We start from the raw sequence: 24,190 nt of genomic DNA, 5'->3' as shown, positions 1-24,190 counted from the left end.
CGCTTTGTTATAATAATAATTATTCTTCTGTTATATTCTGTTATAATCACTAACCAGTGATGAGAAACAGAGCAATAAGTATCTACACAGGAGACTATAGTAAGAGCCAAAAAGATGTTCCTCAGTTGAACGTCTACTGAGTCTCTTGAAAGAAATAAAAGTGACAGCATGTTGCCTCCCTTTGAAATATTTTGAAGCATTCATGTTATATATAAGAGAGGTTAGTTTAATTCTTAACAATGGCAAAGACACTGCTGTTGTACTGTACAGACAAAAATGTATTTTTTAACAGTTGGTACGTTATTCCAAAAACGTAATTGATTTTTGTTTATGTCGGCAGCTGTTCATTTATAAAGCTTGCCGGTTACTGCATTTTCTTATTTATCTCTACAAGTCTGGTGTGTGTGTGTGTGTGTGTGTGCATACGTACAGTGTTTGTATGGCTCTTAGAGATGAGAAAGTCCCCTTGGCGATGGTCTGGAGCTTGTTGTCATACAGTGATAGCAGATTGAGGTTGTGAAGGTCCTGAAATGCATCCACACGCAGGCATGCTATCTTATTAGCATTCAGTAACCTGAAGTGACAGAACGAAGAAGAGAGAGAGAGAGAGTGGGAGAAATTGAAATGAAGGCTCAGCCCGTTATCGTTCTCTGACGAGTGCTTCAAATGGTGCAAGTCAGTGAAGATGGCTTTCAGTCATGATGCCTCAACTCTGATGACAATGTTTGAGGTAAGCACTTTCCCGTCGAATATCGATGAGATGCAAATGCGACTGACTTTGCGTCCGTCTGTGTGTTTCTACTCACAGTAGCTGCAGAGAGAACAGCCCCTCAAAGAGTCCTTTGGAGATCTCGGTGATTTTGTTCCCATATAGTACCCTGCAGAAAACAAATGCAACATTAATAACAACAGTCAGCCTAGTTCGTACAGGGAGTCAGACCTCTCTGTTTGTCTTTTGTCTGTTTCCAGTGTTTTGGTTCTTTACTCAACTAAAATTGCAAAATTAATATTAACTAAAGCGGTAATGTGGGAAAATATGAGTACATTTGGTGTAAACTCGTGTAAAAAAAATAAAGCTCCCATGATTATTTGACAGTGTGCCAGTGTGAAGCATTGTGTTTTAATTGTAAATGCTGCTCATGGCAAAGATGGCTGACAACTACAAAATCACCTACTGAGCAATCTAAAGAAGTCTTTGGTAAAACAAAAAAAATGGAAAAAAATGGAACTAAAGGTAACTTTGATCGTTGCCATTATTTGCAGTATCCCACAGCACTACTTTCCATTTATCTGGGCTCTAGTATTCAAACTATGGACCATTTGTGTGTATGAGGTGATATGTTAACCTTTGCCCCACAGAGCTGCTGCATGAGGATTTGTCTAAAAGCATAAAAAACCCCATGAAGTGACAAAATACTTCTGAAGAAAGTGAAGAAAGGTTTCTGAAAACATTCGGCTGACAATGATCTTGAACAATATTTTGCACTTTTACTAATAATTAAAACCATTTTGTTGCCTCAACACAAAAGTATTACCAGCAAAAACAGTTTAAAGTACTCAGCTGTTAAGAACCAAATACTAAAGAATTATGGTCATTAAAATGTCTTAGATTAAATCTGCACAAGTGACACAAACTAACTAGAATTCTGGAGAAATTACTAAGAGGGAAGGCATTTTGGGGTTTTACTCAGGAAAACACAGAAACACACAGGAAAAAAAAAAGAAGCTTCAATCACTTAATCTGACTTCGTACCTGGCTGTATGTCAGTACTCTGGACATGATGTATAACGCATTACGATCACTTTTCATTTAAATATCATAAAAAGTTAAGATAACGTCCATAAATCTGGATGTGGTTACAATGTTAGGAATGCACACTGTTATCAGAGAATAGCTTTTTTTATAAACACACCAAAAGTGCTACAGAAACAGGAGAAGGCTGAGACTGCCACTGCCTTGCCCAACAAATACCTCAGATGCAAACACACACACACATACACACACACACACATAGGAGACATCTTTATGCACTGTGCACAGATGAGTTGTGTATTCAGGCTGAAGACGTGTTTTGGATTGGCTTTTATTTCATTGTGCCGAGTGGCCGTCCCCGAGAGAACCGATGTTGGGAAACACGCGGCGTTGGAAGCGGATGCTTCATTTATGTCTCGCAGACAAGTCAGCACATACAGTTCTGCTCGTTCACACGCATACGCGTACGGACACATGTGCAGATGCCACCTATGGCTCATTTACACCCTCTCTAACCAAACACTGACGCACAATAAATAAACAGTGTGGCTTAATGTGAAGGCCATGCTGCATGTGGTGTGTCAGCATGAATCGGTGTGTCCCATTCTTTCTGTGGTGAATGTGTAATGAGGTGGCAGAAGCCTCCATTCAGCAATTCAGCATTTATGAATTATTGACTTTGGAGAGACGAGACCTTAATGTAACTCCTTCATGAAATAACTTTCCATCCTTCACTTCCTCCTCAGCTCCTTTCTCCACGGTCCTTCCCGCAGCTTCACACGCAAAGCAGATGGTCCGAGCTGAGAGTCAGGAAGCCAGCAACACCGCTGCTTTTGCTAAACATGTATACGCTTTTGTTTTGTGTTTATTCCACAGATGTGGGTGTAATTTCTATCCTTATAAACACAATGAGAAGGAAAGAACCACAAGCAATCAGATGATAAGAGTCACAAAATTATTATTCAAACTGATTTTTTTTTATTTGCAAATTAAAAAATGATTTTTGGATGAAACCAAATCTTGGGGATAGCTCGGTTAATATTTCTTGGATGTTTTGGCTGCTCGCTGAAGGTAATTGTTTTTCCAGGCACTGTAATATTGTTTAATTTTTCCGTTACAGTCTTGGTTTTCTGTCTTTTTTTTCTTTTATAAAGGCTGAAAAGGTGAAAATGCAAAGTACTGCAGTCAAATTAAAAAACAGATAAGAATCCAAACTTTGCTTTGGCACCACAGATAGAGTTTGTCAGAAAAATCTTCATCTTATGTGCTTCATTACTTTTGATGAAACATCTGAAGTGCATTGCTATTTCTTCTGTTTTTTCCCTGTCCATATTTGGTCCCACACTCCCGTCACGTATCTGCAGTAATGGAACTTTAACATGCTTCCCAACCAACCATCAAGGAAAAAGGAGCTCTCCTATACAAAGTTAAATCATACTGAGAAATTAAAAAGTTTGCGAGGTCTAAAGTTTGAGGATCATTTCAGGTGTGGCTTGCTTTGTGTTTTTCACTCCTAATGAAGAGGTTGCTGTAATTTGGCTACACTGTTGTGGGAAAATCCAACTGTTTGTGTCTCCTGTTTCCCTTTCTCAGTATGTTATGGCCATAACAGATCTCAGATATTAAACTCCTGAGCGCATTATTCACATAAAATATAAAAGGAGTAGCTAAAAGTAAATAAACAGAAGTTATCGAGCATAAACAGATTTTAAACTTTTTTGCGCCCTCAAAGCGGTGCTTCAGAGTGTTTAAAAAAATACAACTTCAATATAAACATACCACACAATACTCACAGCGAGTTGAGAGAGCGCAGACCTTGGAAGGCATCCGAGGCCAGCTCTGATATCTGGTTGTTACTCAAGTCTCTGTGAAAAACAAAAGGAGAAGGGAACAAGAAGCAGAAGCATAAAACCAGAGAGTCAGTGAGGAAGAGAGAAACACAGAAAGCATAGGTCAACACAAACTGTAAAGTGGACGGCAACAAAAGTTCTTGTGGATGGTTGACAGGGTGCAGAATGCATGCATCTCCTCATCTACTCACATCCTGCGCAGCTTCTTATAAGGAGAAAAGGCCCCAGCTGGTATCACCTTGATGGCGTTCTGCTCCAGTCGTCTGGAACCAAACATACACACAGACCATTGAGAAGCGGCATTAACATTCCCCTATCACAGAGCTATCTCTGCTCCATTGTTGGCTGCTGCTCTTTCCCCGGGGGCTCTGGCTAAGGGGAAACTTTTCCAGATAAGTCCCTTTAATAGGCCCTGCCAAAGTCTGCCACATTTCTCTGATCTTTTGCCCTCTTTAACATCTGCACAGTCAGACGGACACACAAACACACAGCTGTAACATCTGGGAAGTGTTCCATTAAGTCTGACTGTGCATCAATCTGACCATGCCATTAGAGTGAAAGAGATGGAAAAAAGAGAGAAAGAAGTGTTTATTCACTGTGACAGCAAATTAAACAAAAACAACAGCTTCACTGTGAAAAATTCTCTCGCTTTCTAAACTTTTCACTGCTGACATTTTTGACTGGTTGTGCAAACGAACCATAATGTGCCTGCTCTATAGCGGTTTCAGCTGTTTTGAGTCTGAAGTGAATGGAAACGAGTCCTTTTTAAGCCTAAAATCAATCAGGACAAGGCCAGGTCAAGTGTAAATTTAGACGAGTTGACGCTCCGCTAAGTAAGTCCAAATAAAATCGAAAATCGATAAGGAAGTTAATGTCTGAAGTCTTGTAGGTCTTACGTCAGGTTTCAAGCCATTTGAAAGAGTTCCAGGTCTTAACTAAGTAAAGAGAAGTCCAAATTATGCCCCAAATCTTCCTGTAGCATTTAAAAAATCTGAAGTTAAAGGAGACAAATAGATCTTTTATCCAATTCAGTGAAGCTGGGTCAGGTCGCCATTCTGCTCTAAGGCGACACAAATCCCAGACATGTTAAAACCATCACGATAAATGTAATCTTGAGTCTTGAAAAACACGTCTTATAGCAGTTAAATTAAACGGGGGCCTTCGTTCTTATCAAAGCAAGTAATGTGTCTCAAAATCAGTGAAGTGACTATGAGAGTGAGAAGTTAGGCTTCATGTCTTCATAATCATGGTAACCAAAGCTTTACCTTCAAAATAATACAGATATTGTTTTTAGAAATGAGAAATACAAAATGTTTTCAATGGTTTTAATGGCAGAGCTGGGATGCCATCTGAGAACTCATGTTTCATTTGCTCTGGTTGGACGTGACTGACATGTCTCAGTCCCAGTCACAAATCTTTATTTAATATAGGGGGCGATCTGATACAGTGACAGACGTGTGGAGACGCTGTGGTCAGCACTCAGCACTTTGTTCTCCACCTGCACCATGCGTGTCGATCAGTGGTATACTTCACTGCCGTTCGCTGTCACACTAGTCGTTCACCTTGCAGGTCTTTTGTCTCTTGACACTGCAGTTTGCTAAATTTTCACTGACATTCAGATCTCTGGTCACCACATCGCTGCCAGTGGCCGTGGTCTAAAGGGAGTCCTGTCCCTTTAGAGCCTCTGCAGTGCCAACAGATCTAATAACCAGTCTCAAGACTGTCAGCACTTCAGCTTAGCCCAGCTGTTGGGAAGAGAGAAGTCTAATAGACAAAGACTGTCTTTGTAATGAAGTGAAATCAATTGTTAAAAACTGTCGAGTGCGATAAATTGTCTTCTCATGAGTGCTTTATCACATTTAAAGACTGTGTTGTGCTCTTTCTCTTTGTTGAGACAAAGAGAAGGAGCAGCAGTGTGATGTCCATTTAAGTCTGACTCAAGAAGTCCAAATCTCAAATCTTAAGTCAACGTCTTATTTTTTGGCACTTTGTTAAATCTGATGGCTCTTCTCCTTCCACTTTTCTCCGATTCTCACTTACAGATAGCGATATGATCCGCCTCGTCTCTCAGATTAATCTTTCAGTTGTTCTTCTTTTGTCATTCCTTTATTATTTTCTTAAGCAGGAAGGAGCTGCATGACCAGGCTTTCTCATTTCACAGATGTGTGATTTTATTTCACCACACAAAGAGAAGTAGTGAAACAGAAAGGTGGAAAGAGACAAAGAGGGAAAATGGAAAGACGCAGAGTGAAAGAGCAGGACAAATATCACTGCTCCGAGTGTGGATGTGGGAGTTTTGTGTGTGGAAGAAAAGCGGTTTGAAGCAAAAGTGTTTACTTGGATCACAGGTCTTACATCTCGGTGATGGTTTCGGGCAGGTTGGTGGGTATTTCTGTGAGACCCTTCCCTCTACAGTCCACAATGTTGTTACTGCAGGTGCACGACTCCGGACACTGTAACACACTGCAGGAGGAAGATGATGACGACTGGTGACCTACACAGAGACAGAGGGCCAATATTATCCACGGATAACAGATTATGCTTTGAGTAAATCCCAAAGGCAAAGAAAAAAAAAAATCTGCAGCACGGCTAAAGCAACTGTGCAAGTGAGGGAAATATCCTGTCCTTAGATGTGACCTTGTCTATCTACAACTGTTTTCTATTCTCGTGTTGTACAGAAAATAAGATCAGTGGTATATATTTTAGGAAATGCAGCACATAGAGTTAAAGACAAGCCACTTACCTTCATCCCAGTCTTTAAAAATCATGAGCAAAAAGGTAATGAGAGAAAGCAGACGAGACAAAGCAAAAGATGGGTTTGCCACTGCGAAACAGCGAGCCGAGGGAAGTCACAAAACAGACAGCAAAGCACATCGGTGAACCCGACCTACCTGTGCACACAAACTCCTTCTTCTGCACCTCGGCCACGTTGTGCCCCCTCAAGTGCGGAGGGGCCATGCATTGCGTGTAAAGACCCAGCCGGGGGCGCTGTCGCAGCCACTCTGACAGCCAGGCTACGTGGCAGTCACACTGCAGGTTGTTGGAGTGCAGGCGGCTGAGGGGCAGAGGAGGAGGAGGGAGGAGATGGGCCAGACAAGAACAGGTGGGGGGAAGGAGAGAAATAAGAGGTGTGATGACAGGGGAGGCAGGAGCAGGTTGGGTGGAGGGAAGAGAGAGAGAGTTGCAAGTACACATCAATCAATCTGTTACACAAATGGACACGGATGGGAAGAATCCTTCCCCTCAGGGCAGCGAGGTGTACCAAATACACAGAGATGCCACTTACAAGGTCCTGAGCTTTGGCATGTGGTTGAAACTGGCCACAGACAGTCGGCTGATGTTGTTATTGTTCAGGGTGCTAAAGAAGAAAGTGAACACACAATATATTACAGATATGCAGACAGTTTGTCCCGCAGTCTTTTACTGTTACCATGAAAGAGGCTGCTGTGTCAGACAGTGCATTTGTAATGTAACAAAAACAATGAAAAAACAACTCTGTCTTTTATATTAATGTGTTCAAAGCACTACCTTGTTAGCTTCTAATTAGCTCTGTAATAAATCACATTTAATCGAAAGCTACTGAGCCTTTAGTCCTGCTTTTTTTTTTCTTTTTAGACATCGGCTTAACACATAATCCATTTATTTGCTCCCAGAATGCTCAGACTACAGAAAATCTTTTGAATCATTAGAAATTAGATACAAATAGACGGTAGAGTTTATTTGCCTGTAAATGATCCAACGATCATACCTTTGCACGTTTGCGTACAGCTCTGATTTTGGCCAGGGTATCAACTGCTCACTTAAGGTGTTGACTGACTTTGAAATCGAAGCGAAATGAATATTACAGGCATTAATAAGTCGAAAAGAACTTCAGGACAACAAAAATGTCTATTCTGTGTGCCTAATGGCCCAATTAACAAATTATGTGAAGAGTAGGGGCACTTTTATTTCAAGACACGTCAGGACTGCATGTCAATCTGCTCATCTTACAAGTGAAAAAGAAAAAAGCATGCTTAACTGCCCAAACCAACATCCTGGATGCCCTGCACGTGAAAGAGCATACAATTCTTAGAAAGGTCCTTAATGTGATGCAGAAAATACTGTTAAAGATGTTTTGGTTAATGATAGAGAAACACAATCGCTAGCCAATACAGCAAAAATGTAAAACCTCAGCGGCACCTCAGCTGCTCTCTCTCTCCTAGAGATGCTGGTGAACAAAGAAAATGTCGTGCTTTAACTTTATTTCAGAAAAAATCCCCAACAACAATTGCATATTCTCTGCTTTTTATATTTGGCTTCCCTATTTCGTTTCTTTCACGCCTGCTTCAAGCACCCTCTACAATGACAGCATTACCACAGAACCAGGCGTTAGTGCCACTGCTCAAAATATACCAATTCATTCCTTTTAGGGAGCTGCATAGGCAATGCAGTCTTTGAAAGGTCAACAAGGAAATTAGCTGTTCTATATTGTACTGCTGTTAGTGCTCACCAAACCCTCTGCGTTTTGCAGGTACTCACAGTACTTCCAGGTCACGTAGCGCTCTGAAAGCTCCATCTTCAATACAGCTGATGTGGTTGTAGTCCAACTGGCTGCATACACACATGTACACACACGGAAGAAAAAGAAGGGAGAAACTGAAGACATCAGGTGTTTAAAAGGTATATGTTAAGGCTTCGCCTGGCTCCAGGTGAAAACACCTCAACTTCCTCCACCTCAACTCCTTAGTAACCTCTCTCTGTCTCCCCCTCACCTTCTCTCTTTAAAAAAAAAAGAAAAAAGTTTTGTCTCTTGGTATCTTTGTTCTTTGTGCTGCATTTCTGAATGCATTTATCTGTGTGTTCATTCCTGTTTCCTGCTCTCTTCTGACGTCTAGTTTGTATGCGCTGCTCTATACCTCGTCCCCCATCCCTCTTCCTCCCTCTCCCCCGACTCTTTCTCAAAGTCGGTTTGCTGAAACAATTTAATTAAGACATAAGGACAGTAAATCATGCGCTGTCATCCGCACTCTAATGCACGCACACACACACACACACTCACACTCACACACACACACACATACACATAATGCCCTGTCCTTTTAGAATAATTGCAAGACATTTAAAAAACCACAGGAAGCCATAAAAGTTGAGAAATCCATATTTATAGAATTAAAGATGGGCAATTACTTTTACCTGTGAAATGACCAACAATTATCATAACTCGGAGTGAGGCAAAACAAAGGGAGGAAACGGCAAAATGCCAGTGATGTGACACACACGCAGTGTAATCCGTGCGCTAATGCATGAACACACACACACACACACACACACACACACGCACACAGCTGCTAACGAGCAGCGGTGCCAGTCAATACAGCAGGCAGGAGGCACATGACATTTACCACAATTAAATATTGATGCACAGGCAAATGGGTGCTGTGCACATTCTCAAACATGTTGGAAAGGAGGTGCCACATACGTGCCCACGCATATAGAAACGCTTGCACACCACACCACACATAAAAGCAGAGAGAGTGTTGTCAAAGTGCCACTTACAGGTTCTTGATTTCCACAGCTCCCCTGAAGGCTTTCCTTGGAATTCCCTGAATCTGGTTTTCACTGAGATCACTGTACAGAGAAAGAGACAGAAAAAAAAGGCAGCACAGAGTTAAGCCAAGTTATCACAGGACCACTTGCTTTGCAGACTAAGTACTTGATATAATCATCAAAATGCAGAAGTTGTGGGTGGAGGGCTTCAGAGCCAGACTGATCATCTGCAAAATTGAGTTCCATCACAGAGCACTCCTTCCTCAAATATAATCAGCCGTCTTGGTTCATCTCTCAGGGATACAAAAACACTTCCTTTGTGAAGTGTCCACACATTTAGAGCCAGATGCAATTCAACTGTCTGCTTTGAACATCCACACGAGTCAGGTGGAAGAGGCTCTGAGCCTTCTGGCAACCTGTAGGGGGCACTAGTGACCTCCACTTACCTCGGAGATTTCTGTTCCTTCTTTCATCACTCCCACTCATCTCTACCTCACTCCCACCACCCTCTCCTCCTCTGCTTTTAAGGAGTGAGTGATGGATATGTGTGCGTGCGTGCGTGTGTGTGTTTTTGACTTTACAGAGACTTTAATTTTTAGCCACTTTAAAAAAGCCACAGGTTGGCATTAAAAAAGGAAACACTCGCTGCAGTCAGTGATATACATGCAGAACGTGCTAACATGTGTGCACCCACAGAAGTATAAATACACTCAAACATACAAACAGGTGCTTCACTGACTAAATGTTACTATAGCGCCCGCCATCATGTGACATACATCCTATCACTCATTGGTGCTGCAGCTTGGTTTATAAAGGACACACACACGCCCTTAAAGGTGCTGAAGGATGAACTCACAAATAGTTACACGAACAGAGGTGTTAATCACATACGCACATGTGCAAATATAAATAAATTACATAAAGCACAGGCACGAGAATGAATTCAGCTGTCGGGCCAAAGTGTGTTACAGCATGTAAAATGAAAGCACTCAAGCAGCTCTGGAAAGACGACACTCCGGCATCCTAAAAGCACCACGGGCTGCCCGGTAGTGAGTGTTTCTGCATGTGTCCTCTGCTTCCAATACAAACCCAAGTTCCAGACAGACCACCTGACCTTTCACCTTTCACCTTCCAGCTCTTGACCCCGACTGTGTCCTCCGCCACACTAATCGGCTAACAGCTAATGCCCATCCACATTCCTCGCATTCCTGCAGTTGTGATCGTTTAATCAGCGCTACAGGTATCTCTCCACCTGCTGCTTCCAGCCCTTCATCTGAAGTGGTAATTTGTTGCCAATAATAGAGAAAAACAACAAAGCGGCTTGTTCATTTGGAGCCTTAATGTCCAACTGAAAAGACAATGGAAATGCTTCTTTAGCTTACGAGCCTGCGGGAGGGCTGGCTAGCTGCTGTGAGCTTTGGATTGACAGCTGAGACAGACAGCAGGGGCACAAAGACACAATGTAAACAAAAGTCCTCTGGTAACTGTAGCTTTTTAAGAGGCGTGTGTTAGGAGTGATACTGCAGAAAAGTAATCCATCATTCTGCATCCACGGCAACAGATTGTGGCGTTGGCAGGTATATGTTTTGAAGATGTTCAAAGTGTCAGAGCTGAGGCACAAGTTCACTCTCAAGTGTCAAAATGACACAAGTGAGTGCACTTTAAGTCAGCGGAAGTGTGCTGAACGTTGCATTTGAGATGGATCTATTCCTGCATATAGAAGTTCAATTTTGCATCGCTGCAGTTCAGAGTCTCTGGGCTCTTTTCTCCTGCACATAATTGCCAAATGTAAGCTGGCGATTTGTGCAAACGCAAGAGAATTAAATGTAAGATGATCAATAGAAGATGTAGATCATTTTTTACAACTGCCTAATCTTTTAAGTGGTTATGATGTTAACTTACGTTGCTGCTTTTCTCTGCCCTGTGAATAACTGTATGCTGAGAATCTTTGGATGTTGGATTACCGGTCAGACAAAACAAGGAATCTGAGAACGACACGCTGAGCTCCGGAAAATTGTGACGGGAAAAAGCAATAATTAGTTGCAGCCCCCCCAGTAAAATGTGTTCACCTTTGCTGTTTTGCACACGCATAGCGAACACACTTGTGCTTCTTCTCTTTTATGCAGATACGTACACACACACACACACACACACAAAGTGGCTGGTCTGAATCAAATAGAGTGTATCCTGATACTGTTTTTACAGGACCAAGGGGGTTTGGAAAACAGCCGTGCTCCGTTAACTGCTGGAGTTCGAAATCCAAATAAATGTTCTTTAACTTAACCCAACACACACATACACACACACACACACACACACACACACACACACACACACACACACATACAGCAGTGCATATAGCACCCAGTGTGCATCCACTACATCTTTGTATCAGATGTAACAATCAGTAAAAAGTTGTTAACGTCAAAAATGTGAAGATCTGACAGCTCGACAGTTTGTGCTTTAGGTTGCACACAACCTTCACTGTTTACACACACAGACACTTCACTTGGGAACACACAACTTGTTGCTGTGTCAATTACAGTAATGTAGCTTGGTAAACATCAGAGGACAGGAAAGAAGTGCTGTGTGTGTGAGAGAGAGAGCAAGACACACACACCGCCATCCTCGGAAGCGCTGAGATGATTGAAAATTGATTCTGAGCAATTTTTCTGCCCTTGTGATGCACAACAACAGACAGACTGCACACACACAAACACACACATATCGTACACACATATCACAACACACTCACGTACACTTAGTACATGCATACACATGTGAGTGGCAGTCTGGGTTAATGTGGGGACTCTTAAGGAAGTGCAGAAGGCCACTCTAAACCCTATTCATCACTCAGACCACCAAAGAGAGAGAGAGTGAATAACAAGTTTTATCCCGCCTAGAAAATTGACTTCTTAGCGACTTTGGAGTAGATTTTCTTCCTCCGTTTGGCGCCAATGCACCTGATTCAGTTTCATCTCCACTTAAATGATTTTTTAGTGAATGTTCAACCCACCACGTTATCTTTTCTTCTCAAACTTCCTCTCCCTTAACCTCTTCCTTTTCATCCTTCTCTCTTTCTCTCTCAGTCTTTTCCTCTTCTTCTAAATTGGTCTTGTTTTTGGACTTCCCCAAGGTTTAACCCCTCACCTCTGCCCCTTAAGCCTGAACTGGGAGGCTGGCTTCATTAAAAGAGGCTCCCGCTGAGCCCAGTGTGTGCGTGTCCGTGCGTGTGTGTTTTTGTTTGAAGGGGCTGGGGGTATTAGACCCACACAGGAACTATATCATGCTGCTAAGTTAGGAACCTTCTGAAAGAGGAGACACACACACGTCCACCCACAGACACACGCACGTGCACATGCATGCACCAATCGTAGACATAGTCGCTGCTGAAACAAACAGCTGACAGCCTCTATCCATGATGTGTAGAAAAAGAGATTTAACCGCACACACACACACAGACGCGGTGCCACACGATGCTGATACTGTACATGCATCAGCTTCACAGCAGCAAGGACCTAAAACGTTCTGTCCCATTTTGTTCTCTTCCTTGTGTTGCACTTTTTCTTTGACATCCACCCTAAGAAAGATAAATCTAAAAAAACTTGGTGTCCCTGTTTCCTCCCTCCGTCCACACCAAGCTGTTATTTTTCACACTCAGAAACTGAGCTGTTTGAGAGCGCAGATAAATCTTAAAATGCTGGCCTCGGGTTTTGGAGCGCACCGGAAAACTTGAGCTTTTTGAAAACAATGAAAAAGTCTTTGGTCAGGAATGTTACCAAAAAGCAGTTAAAACGTCGGCTTTCTGTAACCTCTAATCCTCGCTGTGGTCACACATTTTAAATGTCAGCATAGATGCACTGACCACTCTTCGTCCTTTATAACGATTTGGCCGACGCCTCGGTGCGCCAAAGCCAGGCAGCGTTTGCTTTTCGGTCTCATCACAGAAAAATGTGTAAATGACAATGACTAAATTGTGAGTTTGGCTACAATGAAGCCAACCAAGCTCCGGGGCAGAAAAGTAAAACCAACAGTAAAGTGTCGAAAACTCAAACTCCTCAAATGGCCACTTGAGGCTGACTCCAAAAGCAAGGAAAGCCCCAAAGAAGCCCGTGTTAAAACACACAACTTTACAACAGAAATAATCACATTTACAGTCTGGTCCTTACAAATGTAGGGAGGGTTACAATTTTTAGGCCAAAAGTTATGCATTGCTTGCGGTATGGATTTCCTTACACAGGCAGTGGTTTTCCGGCTTTACTTCAGCTAATTTAAGCTGCTAAATTCTACTTCTTAATCAAGTTTGTAGGTCCTTCTAGAGCATTTTCATGCTATTATCTGACAAGTAACATAACTGTTTGGATAAAGACACAACATCCAAGAATGCTGCCCTCCACTTTCTGTGAGTGAAATTCTAGTGTTTTATTAGTCTGTTACTTAGCTCTAATTAACACTTAATTTCCAGTATAGTCCCTAAATGCACCTTAAGTGACACTGGTTAGTGGCTATGATTTGTGTACAGACTCAATTTAAAACAGGTGAACATGAGGCCAAAGCGGACCAGTCTGACTATGTCACACATCTGTCCAGATGCTGGCTGTATGTGTCTGTTTTCACACTGTTGAAGTCCATTTTGGTGCAAATGGATCTTTTAAAAGAAACACTTGAGCCTACATCGTTTTGGCACACAAACACCAATTTAGATTTAAATCTAGGGTTGTGTGGTTTCTACGGATCTTCCTGTTTTTCTCACCTCTGGTGGCCCAGGATGTGTGTGTGCGCGCGGGTGTGTATGCGCGACAGAGTCAGGTCTTCAGTGTTAAGAGCTTAGAGCTGCTTTTCTAAAGGACCTTTTCAATGTGAGGGGGGCTTTTGACACCCTCCGTGTCTAAGAAGACCTAAGCATGAAAGAGCACTACTCAATTCTCACACATGCACCCCTCATCCTTTCCCCTCCTCCCTGTTTTTTGTGTCTCACGCCGGACACACATACACAAACTCTTACCTACTGTTATACAGTTTCTGAATCTCTTTTGTACGAAGCCTACTGCCACAAGGTTCTTCCCAGGTCCAGCAGACTGGGGGTTCCTGTGGCAGAGTGTGTGTGTGTGGTAGGGTATGAGTCGGAGTTGGCAGTGCAGTAAACTAATCATCTTGTTCAAATCCCTTTCGGAGACCTTAATCCTATTAAGTTTTAGAATGTGTGAATGGGCAAAGACGAAGCTGGAAAGAGTCAAAAAGGAAAAAGAAAAAAGGAGGAGAAGGTGAAGAAGAGGAGGAGAAGGAGTGAGTTTCAGTTTTTGCTGGAGGGGCTTTATGAAGAGATGGTCAGGGAGGCTAAAAATGACGCTGGGACATTCAGTATACGCGAGTGTGTGCGCGTCTGCAGTCGGATCCTCTAGCTAATTCGGGCAGCGGTGCCATTAGTGGACCCCCAAAGATCACACTTCTGTGAGCAATTAGGAGGAGAAAGAGTCACAAAGAAAAGAGAAGAGATGAAAGGAGAAAGGAGAAGGAGGAGAGTAGACCTTTTGAAGACAATGCCGAGGATTATTGAGCACACTGGGCCAGGACTGGCACCTGGCAGTGTGGACGAATGCGTGCGTCTGGTGTGTGCGTCATGACCTCTCTGGTTTAAATTTAAGCGCATCTTGGAAATCTTGGGCGGCAGAATTTCAGAACTGATAAAAGAACAAAAAAAAAAGGATTCTTACTATTTCCTCCGTAAAGAGACAGTTATTATGCAGAATCACACACACCCTCCCACACACAGATCGCCTCCTCTTTCAGCCTTCTCCTTCAGTCGCTCTCTCCTAAACTAATATTGACTTTGCTCATGAATGACAGATCTGCAGTCCTCCTCACTCTCTCCCTCTCTTCCCATCTCATTGTCTATTTCCCTTATTCACTGTCACACCTCACGCACATACTTTGAATACCAGGTGAGAGGGTTGCTATGGTTACGGGGCCAGGGTGGACACCTATGGGACATTTTCACTTGACAGAGATGTCCCCTGTGTGTACGTGGGTGCGCCTGTCCTGCAGAGGTGGCGATTTGCCCGAAAGAAGGTGCGCACGCATGTGTGTGCGTGTGTGTGTGCACGTGTGTGTGTGTGTGCACGTGTGTGTGTGTTGCCTCCGTGAGTTACAAAATGCCCAGCTTAGAGAAGCTCATGTGGTAAGAGCTGTGTTACTTTTCCAGCTGATTTTGAGGTTTTATTTTGCAATGTTTCCTCGATTATAGTTTGAATGCAGAGAGGGCAAAGCCAAGATTTCTCAGCAGAAAAGTGACATTCTGCCTACTGATCTCCTACATAAATAGCTCACACATTTTTCATTCAATTGTTCACCAACCTTTTATTTATTTAGTTATTTTTTTTTAACAAAGCCAGCTGCAAGCCACGTGCCACACTTGTTGCTGAGGAAACAAAAAACTAAATACACATTGCCTTTTTTTCTTTAGCTGGTAAAACAACAAAGCTGAAAAAAAATCTTATATTTGTGTGTGTGTGTGTGTGTGTGTGTGTGTGTGTGTGTGTGTGTGTGTAAAAGCAGACTGACTACGTTGCTTTCCAGCCCAGGAACGGATTAGTCAGCGTTCTGAGACCATGACATCATCTGAAATGTTTACACGTGTAATTATAGACAAGTGAGAAATACATCTGTTGCACTAACGCACACACTCACAGCGGAGAAATAGACATGGCTCGCAGTAATGCAGTAATTACATATGAGGAGAAGCACTTAATAATGGGGACCATCTGATGATGATATTTAGATTTGCAGCTGGCTCAACAGAGCAGGCCATCCCACTGTGGCCTGCACCTGTGCTCTTCCAACACGCGTGTTAGAAGCAATTCTTCTTCCCGTCATTCTGCAAGCATTTTAAGACATGTTTTGGCAAATGGAAGGGAGAAACATCAAATGCCGGAGATGCTGAGAACATTTTAATCCCCAGGAAATCAACACATGCATGAGTTTACTGATCTATGTAGCCCGTGTCCTTATCAGTCAAGCTGCTTTAACTGGTATTGGCGATGAGAAAGATTCCTTCATTATAGGAACATAAACATATGTATATATCCCAAAGAGGGCTTACAGTTTTAATGAGTGAAAGAAATGCAACAATTCAAACCAGTTGTTCAGTGGTGCCTGTGTAGATCCTCGTATTGATCATAATTTGAATGAAATCTTTGAAGGAGACCGCACTTTGAGCACCCTCTAATGGTCAACATAGACTTTCAGTTTTTTTAACCTCCAGATTTCTAAAGATGTTTGATCTCATTTTAATTAAAGAGTATTTAAATGTAATGGAATATTTCATCTTTGATGTCTCCGTCCAGTCCATAAATTTCACTTCTTTCCTGACATTTCTCTTCCTCCCCCTTTCGTCTTTCATCCTGATTTTTCTTCTTTCCTTTGGGGGTCTTTCCATCCTTCTCCTCCTTTGTCTCCACCACTTTCTCTGTCTCTTTCTCCCACATCCCCTGCACCCTGCACCACCCTCCTCCTGCCCTGCTCCCTCTGTAATGAGTCTAATCCATCAGCCAGACAGTATTAATCGTATTCCGATAGCAGTGTGTTCACTCGCTGCTCGCTGCTGTCTCTGTCTCTACGAGTCAATAACCCCAACGCTAACACCTACACACTGCCTATGACAGATAGGCTGTGTGTGTGTGTGTGTGTGTGTGTGTGTGTGTGTGTGTGTGTGTGTGTGTGTGTGTGTGTGTGTGTCTGCATATGTTTGAATTTTAAAACCAGCTCAGCACTATGACCAAATTTATTGCAGTCTTTGCCTGGAAGAGCGTCCAAAACACACACAAGATGTAGACACAAACACACACACCACAGCTAAAATGACCTCCACTGGATGAGTTGCCAGACCACTTGGTGGCCACAAGCCCTTGGTGAGTGACATCATATCCTTTTCCTGTTTGCCTCTTACACTGCCATACAATAATAAATAGAAAAGATAAATAGAAAGTGACAGCACATGATTGTGCGTCTGGGTCCATTTGTGTGGGTTTGTGCATCTGCCTGCATGTGTGCCTCAGCCTGCCTATCCATTGCCAGGTCAGAAAGTTTTTCACCCACGTCTTTGACCTGATCTGCCACAAACTCCGTGACCCAATAAGCTGAAGCAGCAAGCAGCCACCTCCCTTCTTGTCTGCCTCCTTTCCATTTAAAACCTCAGCGACTTACAGAAAAAAACCCCTCTCACTAGCGGATAACGTATCAATCTGGTGCCCAACGATCCTTTGTCATTTTCAGACTTAGCTTTGCCATCAATTTTTCCCCCACAATTCGCTTCATCCATCAATCGCTGCACCATTCTCCTGATCGCTCAATCATTGCATCACTCTTTCATACATCAATCATTCATTTGTGCAGTTCATCTGTCATCCTGCAATCCCGCACAGTCAGACATCCAGAAGCATTCTATTTAAAGTAAATGCTTTGGCTTAAGGAGGGAGTGGTGAGAAGGATCCCTAACCTGCATGTGCATTATTTTAGTCTGACGCTTAAATTGTCATCATTAAAACCCTAACAGCCCATCTGCTGCTTTTTGCCGCTCAAAGCGACCCACTGATGATAACAAATAAACAACTAAACGGCACAAAAAATGGTTTTGACACAGCTATAAAATACAGAAGTCAGTTTTTCCCCCCTCTAGCAACATTTTTGGTGAGATTGACAGCTGAGCTTAGGAAGTTATGGTCTGTGGTCGGGGAGAGTGTGTTTGTATATCAGGAATGAGGGGTTAGCAGATCTGTGGAAAGAGGCATAACGTGTGAGCACGAGTGTGGAGAGTAGCAGAGGACTGCATTGGCGATCACTTACTCACCCTGGTGTCATTATTCACAGTTTACAAACCATGACAAGACAGGCAGAGACAATCGCATGCACACGCACACACACACACACACACGCACACACACACACACACACACACACACACACACACACACACACACACACACACACCCCTCTTCTCACATCTCTTAATTCAGCAGTTTGCGCGGTTTTGTCTTTCCTTCCTTGTGTTTACCCAGCAGATTAGAGTGACATGCTGGCAAGCCCTCCTTACATATACACATATACAACTCCAGTTTACACACGTCTTTGTAATCATGCTGATAAGGTAACACCTTATGTTAAGGTCATTGCAGTATTTAAGAGTAATTAGTTAATAGCTTATAGGTAAGGTATAGGTAAGACCCTTACAATTCCTTTTGAGAAATTTTAGCCTATTGCTAGGAGGTTGCATGTATAATTCAACTTTTGTGGACATAAATTAGATGTTAGTGAAATTAAAAAAATATGTTAGGGGTGTTAAAGCTGTTAAGATTAAAGCTGTGTCCACACTGGCCAATCCAGACTCTGGTTTCCAAGGTAACCCTCTAATGTAGCTGCACTCTCATTGGTAGTTGCTTCAGTCGCTCGCCCCTGGAAGTATATCACAGGTTATCGATAGTTGCTTGAAAACTTGAAAACTTTTAGCCTGTTGTTAGGTGGTTGCTAGGCATCATGACATGTGATATAGATAGGGACCTTTACGAACCTTCTGGGACCTATGATGTACCTGTGTGCCAAATTTGGTTGCTTAACTCCTGGTGGTCCAGGAGGAGTTTGTGGACAAAGAGACAGACAGACAAAGATTTGCTGTACCAGAGAAAGATTCGTTTAGTCTGTACAGCGTGTGGAAATAGCGAACAAAGGATGCATACGCTCACAATCGCCTCTGCCCACCCAAATATGATCCCATTGCTCTCACAGCAGTCCAAGGAAATAAGTAGCATTCCTTTGCCGAAACCTTTGAATTATTAGTACTTCTCTAAACTGACTTACAGTCAGTTATTAAAAATGCGGCAGCCTAAGATCCAAGATTTAAGATTCAGTTTAGGCAAATATATGGTGTCTGTTGATTGACTAAACAATAAATCTTTAGCTCTAGACATTATGGCACATCATCGTCCTGGAAGAACGCTTTGCTGTCTTTTTCTCTTCCATTTAGGAAACAGAATATTTGACATTCATTTCAATATTTTTGTTTTATAAAAAAAAAATAATTGAATTGCAGCAACTTTATGGCATCTCATATGTTGAAATTTGGAGATTGTCACAGTGCTACATTCAGTTATTTAATTATTTATTTTTTATTCCTAGGAGACACAACCATCAAAGAAGTATATGTCAGGCAAGAGAACCCATGAGAACAAAATGAATGGGCCGAGTCGTCAGATTGATATTTAATGTGTGTTGACTGATTCACAGCATTAACTCAGGCATTTCGTAACATGAAAGAAAAAAAATCCTCCTTAAAAGTCAGTTGCTGTGTTTCTTATTGTTTGGGCTGCATGTTTAAGAGCTTTTGGGAAGACCTGATAAATATAAAGACTAAGCACCATCTTTAAATGGAGAGCATTTTTTAAAGCATGTCCTCATAAATGGGGATTTATTTTAAAGCATAACACAATAAAACGACCACTGTTTAACAAAGCATAAAACACTTTATTGTAATGCCCCTGCATGAGGATATCAAGTCTCAGGAGGTTGACTCGACGGGATGCGTGGTCAGCTACAGTTTATTAATCTAAGTTTAATAAAGCAGTGGTTATAACCTAAAAAGTGAGCCAAAACCTTAGGGTGTCCTTGAGTCTTAAAGATATCACACCCCATCTGTGCCAACATACAAAGAATTTTTACTTCATATCCTTCCTCTTTATATCTTTCACAAAGAATTGCAGGTATTCGACTGTAAGTGACATCAGCCTGACAGCTGATCTACAAAGGAAACCTCTGCAATGTCATTTCCATTCATCCATTTTCTTAACCGCAGGTAGCCAGTCCATCACGAAGCAGAGATGTCATTTATCTGCTTAAAAAGAAATCTTTTCCAACTTATTCAGATGAATGAAATTGCTCTTTAGCAGTACTAGCACATCCAAATGTAAAACATGTAGTTGCTTCTTTGGGGTCGTTGTGGCCTCTTGGCTTCAGCTCAAGTGTTCACATTAAAGCAGGTAAAAAGGAGGTGGTCATCGCGGGTAAGAGCAGAGGCAGATCACATTTCTCCCATCAGGCACCATTAGAGTGTGTGTCACCATCTGTGTGTGCTGTGTGTATGTTAGAGACAGAAAGTGTTTCCTCCCCCGAGGCCTCTCACTTAAACTCAGTGTGAAAATGAGCCTCTTGTCAATCGTCTACTCGGGGCTGTTTGGGGAAATGAGCGATTCATCAGTCAGCCGCTCGACTGTGAGAGGGTGATGAGGCTGTGGCAGTTTACAGTATCTGACCCGGCACCTGCACAATGCTTCACAGAGAGAGAGCGGGAGAGACCAGGGGGAGGAGAGGACGACAGACGGGGAGGGGCCAGAGGCGAACACAAAAAGATGGAACAACAACATTTCTGGCCATCAGAAAGAAATCCAGGCGCTATTCAGAAAAAAAGAACAAATTGGCAGAAAGGCATAGTTTCTGCTTTTCTTTTATCGCTACTCCACCTCCTCTTCTCTGTCTCACTCCAAATCTATTCAAGATGTCTCCAGAACCACCCCCCTCCCCGACAACACCCATCTCCCCCACCCCTCTGTTTGCCAGCTCCCGGCAATTGCAGGCTAGCTGAAATATTCCTCTTCAAATAGTTTCTCTCCGTCAATGTTGTCTTTCTTTCTTTCACCACCGTAGAGGCTTGGGTCACACACACTTGTCACTCTGGACCAGCTGTCCTGCACCATCTGTCCACTGTCCTCTCAGCACACACACACACACACACACACACACACACACACACACACACACACACTGCAACTCTGGTGCTAAAATGTGGCAGTTACTGGCAAAGACGCCATGCCCGGGAACAATTTTTGTTTATTGGGCATGTGTCAAAATAAATACAATATTAGAGACTGATAGAAGGAAGAAAGAGTGAGAGTGGTGAGAGACAAAAGACGGGAAAGAAAAACAGAGAGCAAACAAAGAAGCTGAGGATCTATTTCCATATGACCAACAGTGTGAGAATGAGAAGTCACGCATAATCCAGGCTAGTTGTAGGCTTTCTGGATTGCTTGTTTGGGTTTTTAATGCATTTGTGCCACATTTTACTGAAACACCATATGCGCTGAAGTGAGCAAAATGACTGTGTGCGCTCTGCATTCCTCTGAGCAGTGAGTTGGAAAGACTGGCCATGAAAGCAAACAGCGTTGGCCATTAAGTCTCCTGGACACCAGCCAGACAACACACACGCGCGCGCATTTATGTGTGCACATATATGTCACTAATGAAAAACTACTTAAGCATACGAGGTCTGGAATTTGGAGAAAGAGATCTTCGGTGATTGTGTGTTCGTTTGGGAAAAACTAACACTAAGTTTTACAATGTTAATGTTTAAAATGACTTTTTAAAATTACTTCCTGATTTGCACTCTTTCTGCTAAAAGAAAAATATTCATATTCATGGCACTAATATGTAGTTGATATCCAGAGGGCTGGAGCCTATCTTAGTTGTCACAGGGTGAGAGGAAGCTCCAGTAGGATAATTAAAACACAGTTTAAAGTTCTTCACTAATGTATATCCCTTTCCTGGTACTTTACATTTCCCCTTCACCACATTTCATGGGGATATATTTTACTTTTTCCACAAATACCCTCATCTAATTACCGGAAGTTGCTGTAATTTTTTTTTTGAAATTGCTGACTGATTCTGCAGGTAAAATATCATGTAATGACATAAAAATACAGTAACACAACACTGTAATATAAAACAGATAGTCCCCATTCTGCTGTATTATGAATACTTTAACTATTAACATTTGGCTGACAACATATCTGTATCCTACTACGTAACATTTTTTTATTACCATATTGGAACTTCTAGTTGCTTGTAAGCAAATCTTATCACTTTTACCAACAATTTTTTTGTTAAGATGTTCAAATTTTAGTATCCTGGTTGAATAAATAGCACGGGGTGGTTGTATCTCAGGAGTCAGATCAGGTCATCTGCTAATTAGAAGGTTGGTGGCTTGATTCCTGGCTTCTCTAGTCTGGATGCCAAAGTATCCTTGGGTAAGATACTGAACCCCAAGTTACTCCCAGTGTGTTTGTCAGGCTGTGAATGTTAGACTGAAAGCACTTAGATGTAGAAAACGGAGCTTGTGTGAATGCGTGAATTAGACATGATGCATAAAGCACTTTGAGTATTCAAGTAGAGTAGAAAAGCACTATATATAAAAAACAGGCAGTTTTGCCATTTCTTAAACATAAAAAATACATGAAAAAGCAAGAAAATCATCATGTTCTAAAAAAAAAGACACGCTGGTTCTAGTTTTTTCCATGTGGACAGAGAACTTAAGGATTTATTTAGCATGAAAGAACGTGACCTGAGGAAGCATGAATGTTCATCTTATGGTATATAAACTGTAAGTTAGTTTGAGATTATTAAGCATGGTGGAGCAATCTGTCAATGCAACTTATTGTGTTACTGCAGAAGCCAGTCCCAATAAGCATTTGAAAGATTCCAGTAAAGAAATTGGTTTAGATTCCAGTAAAAAGTGATCTCACAAATTTATGGAAATTGTAGGCCTGCAAAATAAGTCAGAACATCAGCAACATCTGCAGCGACTATTAAACACAACTGAATTTATGCAACCGGCCAGTTTTAAAAAAATATTTGTTTTGTGTTTTGTCTCTGAGTTTTTAGAAGCATTTAATATTTAGTAATTAATTTATGGCAGTGAGAGCCAATTATTGGCAGCAGAGGAGTAAAAGTAGGATTTGGAGGAAAAGGCAAGCTCGGAGCAAGTGAGTGTAAGAAATCCACATGAAGTAGTTCATTTTTGGGACTATGAGCTTATTTTAAACACTAAGTTATGAACTATGAATGTTTATTTGAATCTGTGTGAACTCCTCTCTTAGACAGCTCTCAAAACTGTCAACACCTCTCTCCTGTATCACCAGACAGAGCTTCTCCTCACGGTGCTTGATCACACACCCTGACCAGGACCAGGGCTGTAGAGCACTGCATCACATTTCCCACATTTCCACTAAACAAGTTGAGACACTTCAGCTCGCCGACTGCTGCTGCTGAGTCCGGACCTACGTGATGCTGCTGTTCCATTTACTAACCACAGCACAACACGAGCAGCTCGGTCTGAAATTCAATCCTCCACGGTACAATGTCCACCATGAGGTTTGTGTCCCAAATATAGAGAACACGTTCAGGTCTAAAATCGGTAAGTGATTTTAGACAAGCTGCCTGCCAGCGGAAGGGACATAGGAGGCGCTGTGCAACACAAACACATCAGCTTCCTTTCTGAAGCCTGCCGCTGTTAACTAAATTAGATTAGCAGGGTGTGTGTGTGTGTGTGTGTGTGTGTGTGTGTTTGTGGGCGCACCAGGAGTGTCATGTTAGTTGGTAATGCATTGGACAGCTGTGACACACATGTCCACCCTCCCACACACACACACACACACACACACACACACACACACACACACACACACAGAGATAGCTACACACTTGCATACACATAAACTGATTAACATTTCAGAATACCAGCCTCCAGCGCTGACCTCTCAGAGATTGATTGACATGGCGACTGTTTTTAAATTCATAAGTATGCGTGTGCATGTATGAGAGCGTCTATGCGTATGTGTGTGCGTGCCTGCACCGGTAATACAACATCGAATGTGCGTGTTTGTAATGGAAGAAGTGGACTGATGTAATGAGGTTGTAATAAGGGCGAAGCTTAATCCTGGTGAAGACAGACATAGACCTCTCACCCCTACACACACACACACACACACGCACACACACACACACACAGACTTACACCCAGACACACACACGTATACATAGACACATACACACACAAATTTGACACTTTTTTTCTTTCTTTTTCTCATACTGTTCAAATCCCCCCCTCCGTCTTCCCTTTCTGCTTTTACCCCCCACTTTCCTTCCCCTCTTTTTCTTCTTGACCACAAACCCTTTTTGGCTACTCATTTTAACTTACACCTCCTTCTTTCCTTCCTTGCAACCCTTCAATTTCTCTAATCTTTTC

The 24,190-nt window shown here is 42.2% G+C and overlaps 1 protein-coding gene across 1 annotated transcript in view; it reads right to left on the bottom strand.

Moving 5' to 3' along the window:
• slit2 (slit homolog 2 (Drosophila)) overlaps positions 1–24,190 on the bottom strand; it is a 98,872-nt gene that overhangs the window by 29,457 nt on the left and 45,225 nt on the right. The window contains 10 exon segments of the mRNA XM_025907993.1: positions 431–574; positions 807–878; positions 3,547–3,618; positions 3,795–3,866; positions 5,959–6,097; positions 6,347–6,358; positions 6,495–6,658; positions 6,890–6,961; positions 8,122–8,193; positions 9,139–9,210. Of these exon segments, the coding sequence (XP_025763778.1) occupies positions 431–574; positions 807–878; positions 3,547–3,618; positions 3,795–3,866; positions 5,959–6,097; positions 6,347–6,358; positions 6,495–6,658; positions 6,890–6,961; positions 8,122–8,193; positions 9,139–9,210 (891 nt within the window).

Source organism: Oreochromis niloticus, linkage group LG6 (genome assembly GCF_001858045.2).
Source record: "Oreochromis niloticus isolate F11D_XX linkage group LG6, O_niloticus_UMD_NMBU, whole genome shotgun sequence".
In the NCBI taxonomy this organism is placed as follows: domain Eukaryota; kingdom Metazoa; phylum Chordata; class Actinopteri; order Cichliformes; family Cichlidae; genus Oreochromis; species Oreochromis niloticus.
Note: the sequence above shows the minus strand (reverse complement) of the source record. Positions and strands in the feature narration are given on the sequence as shown.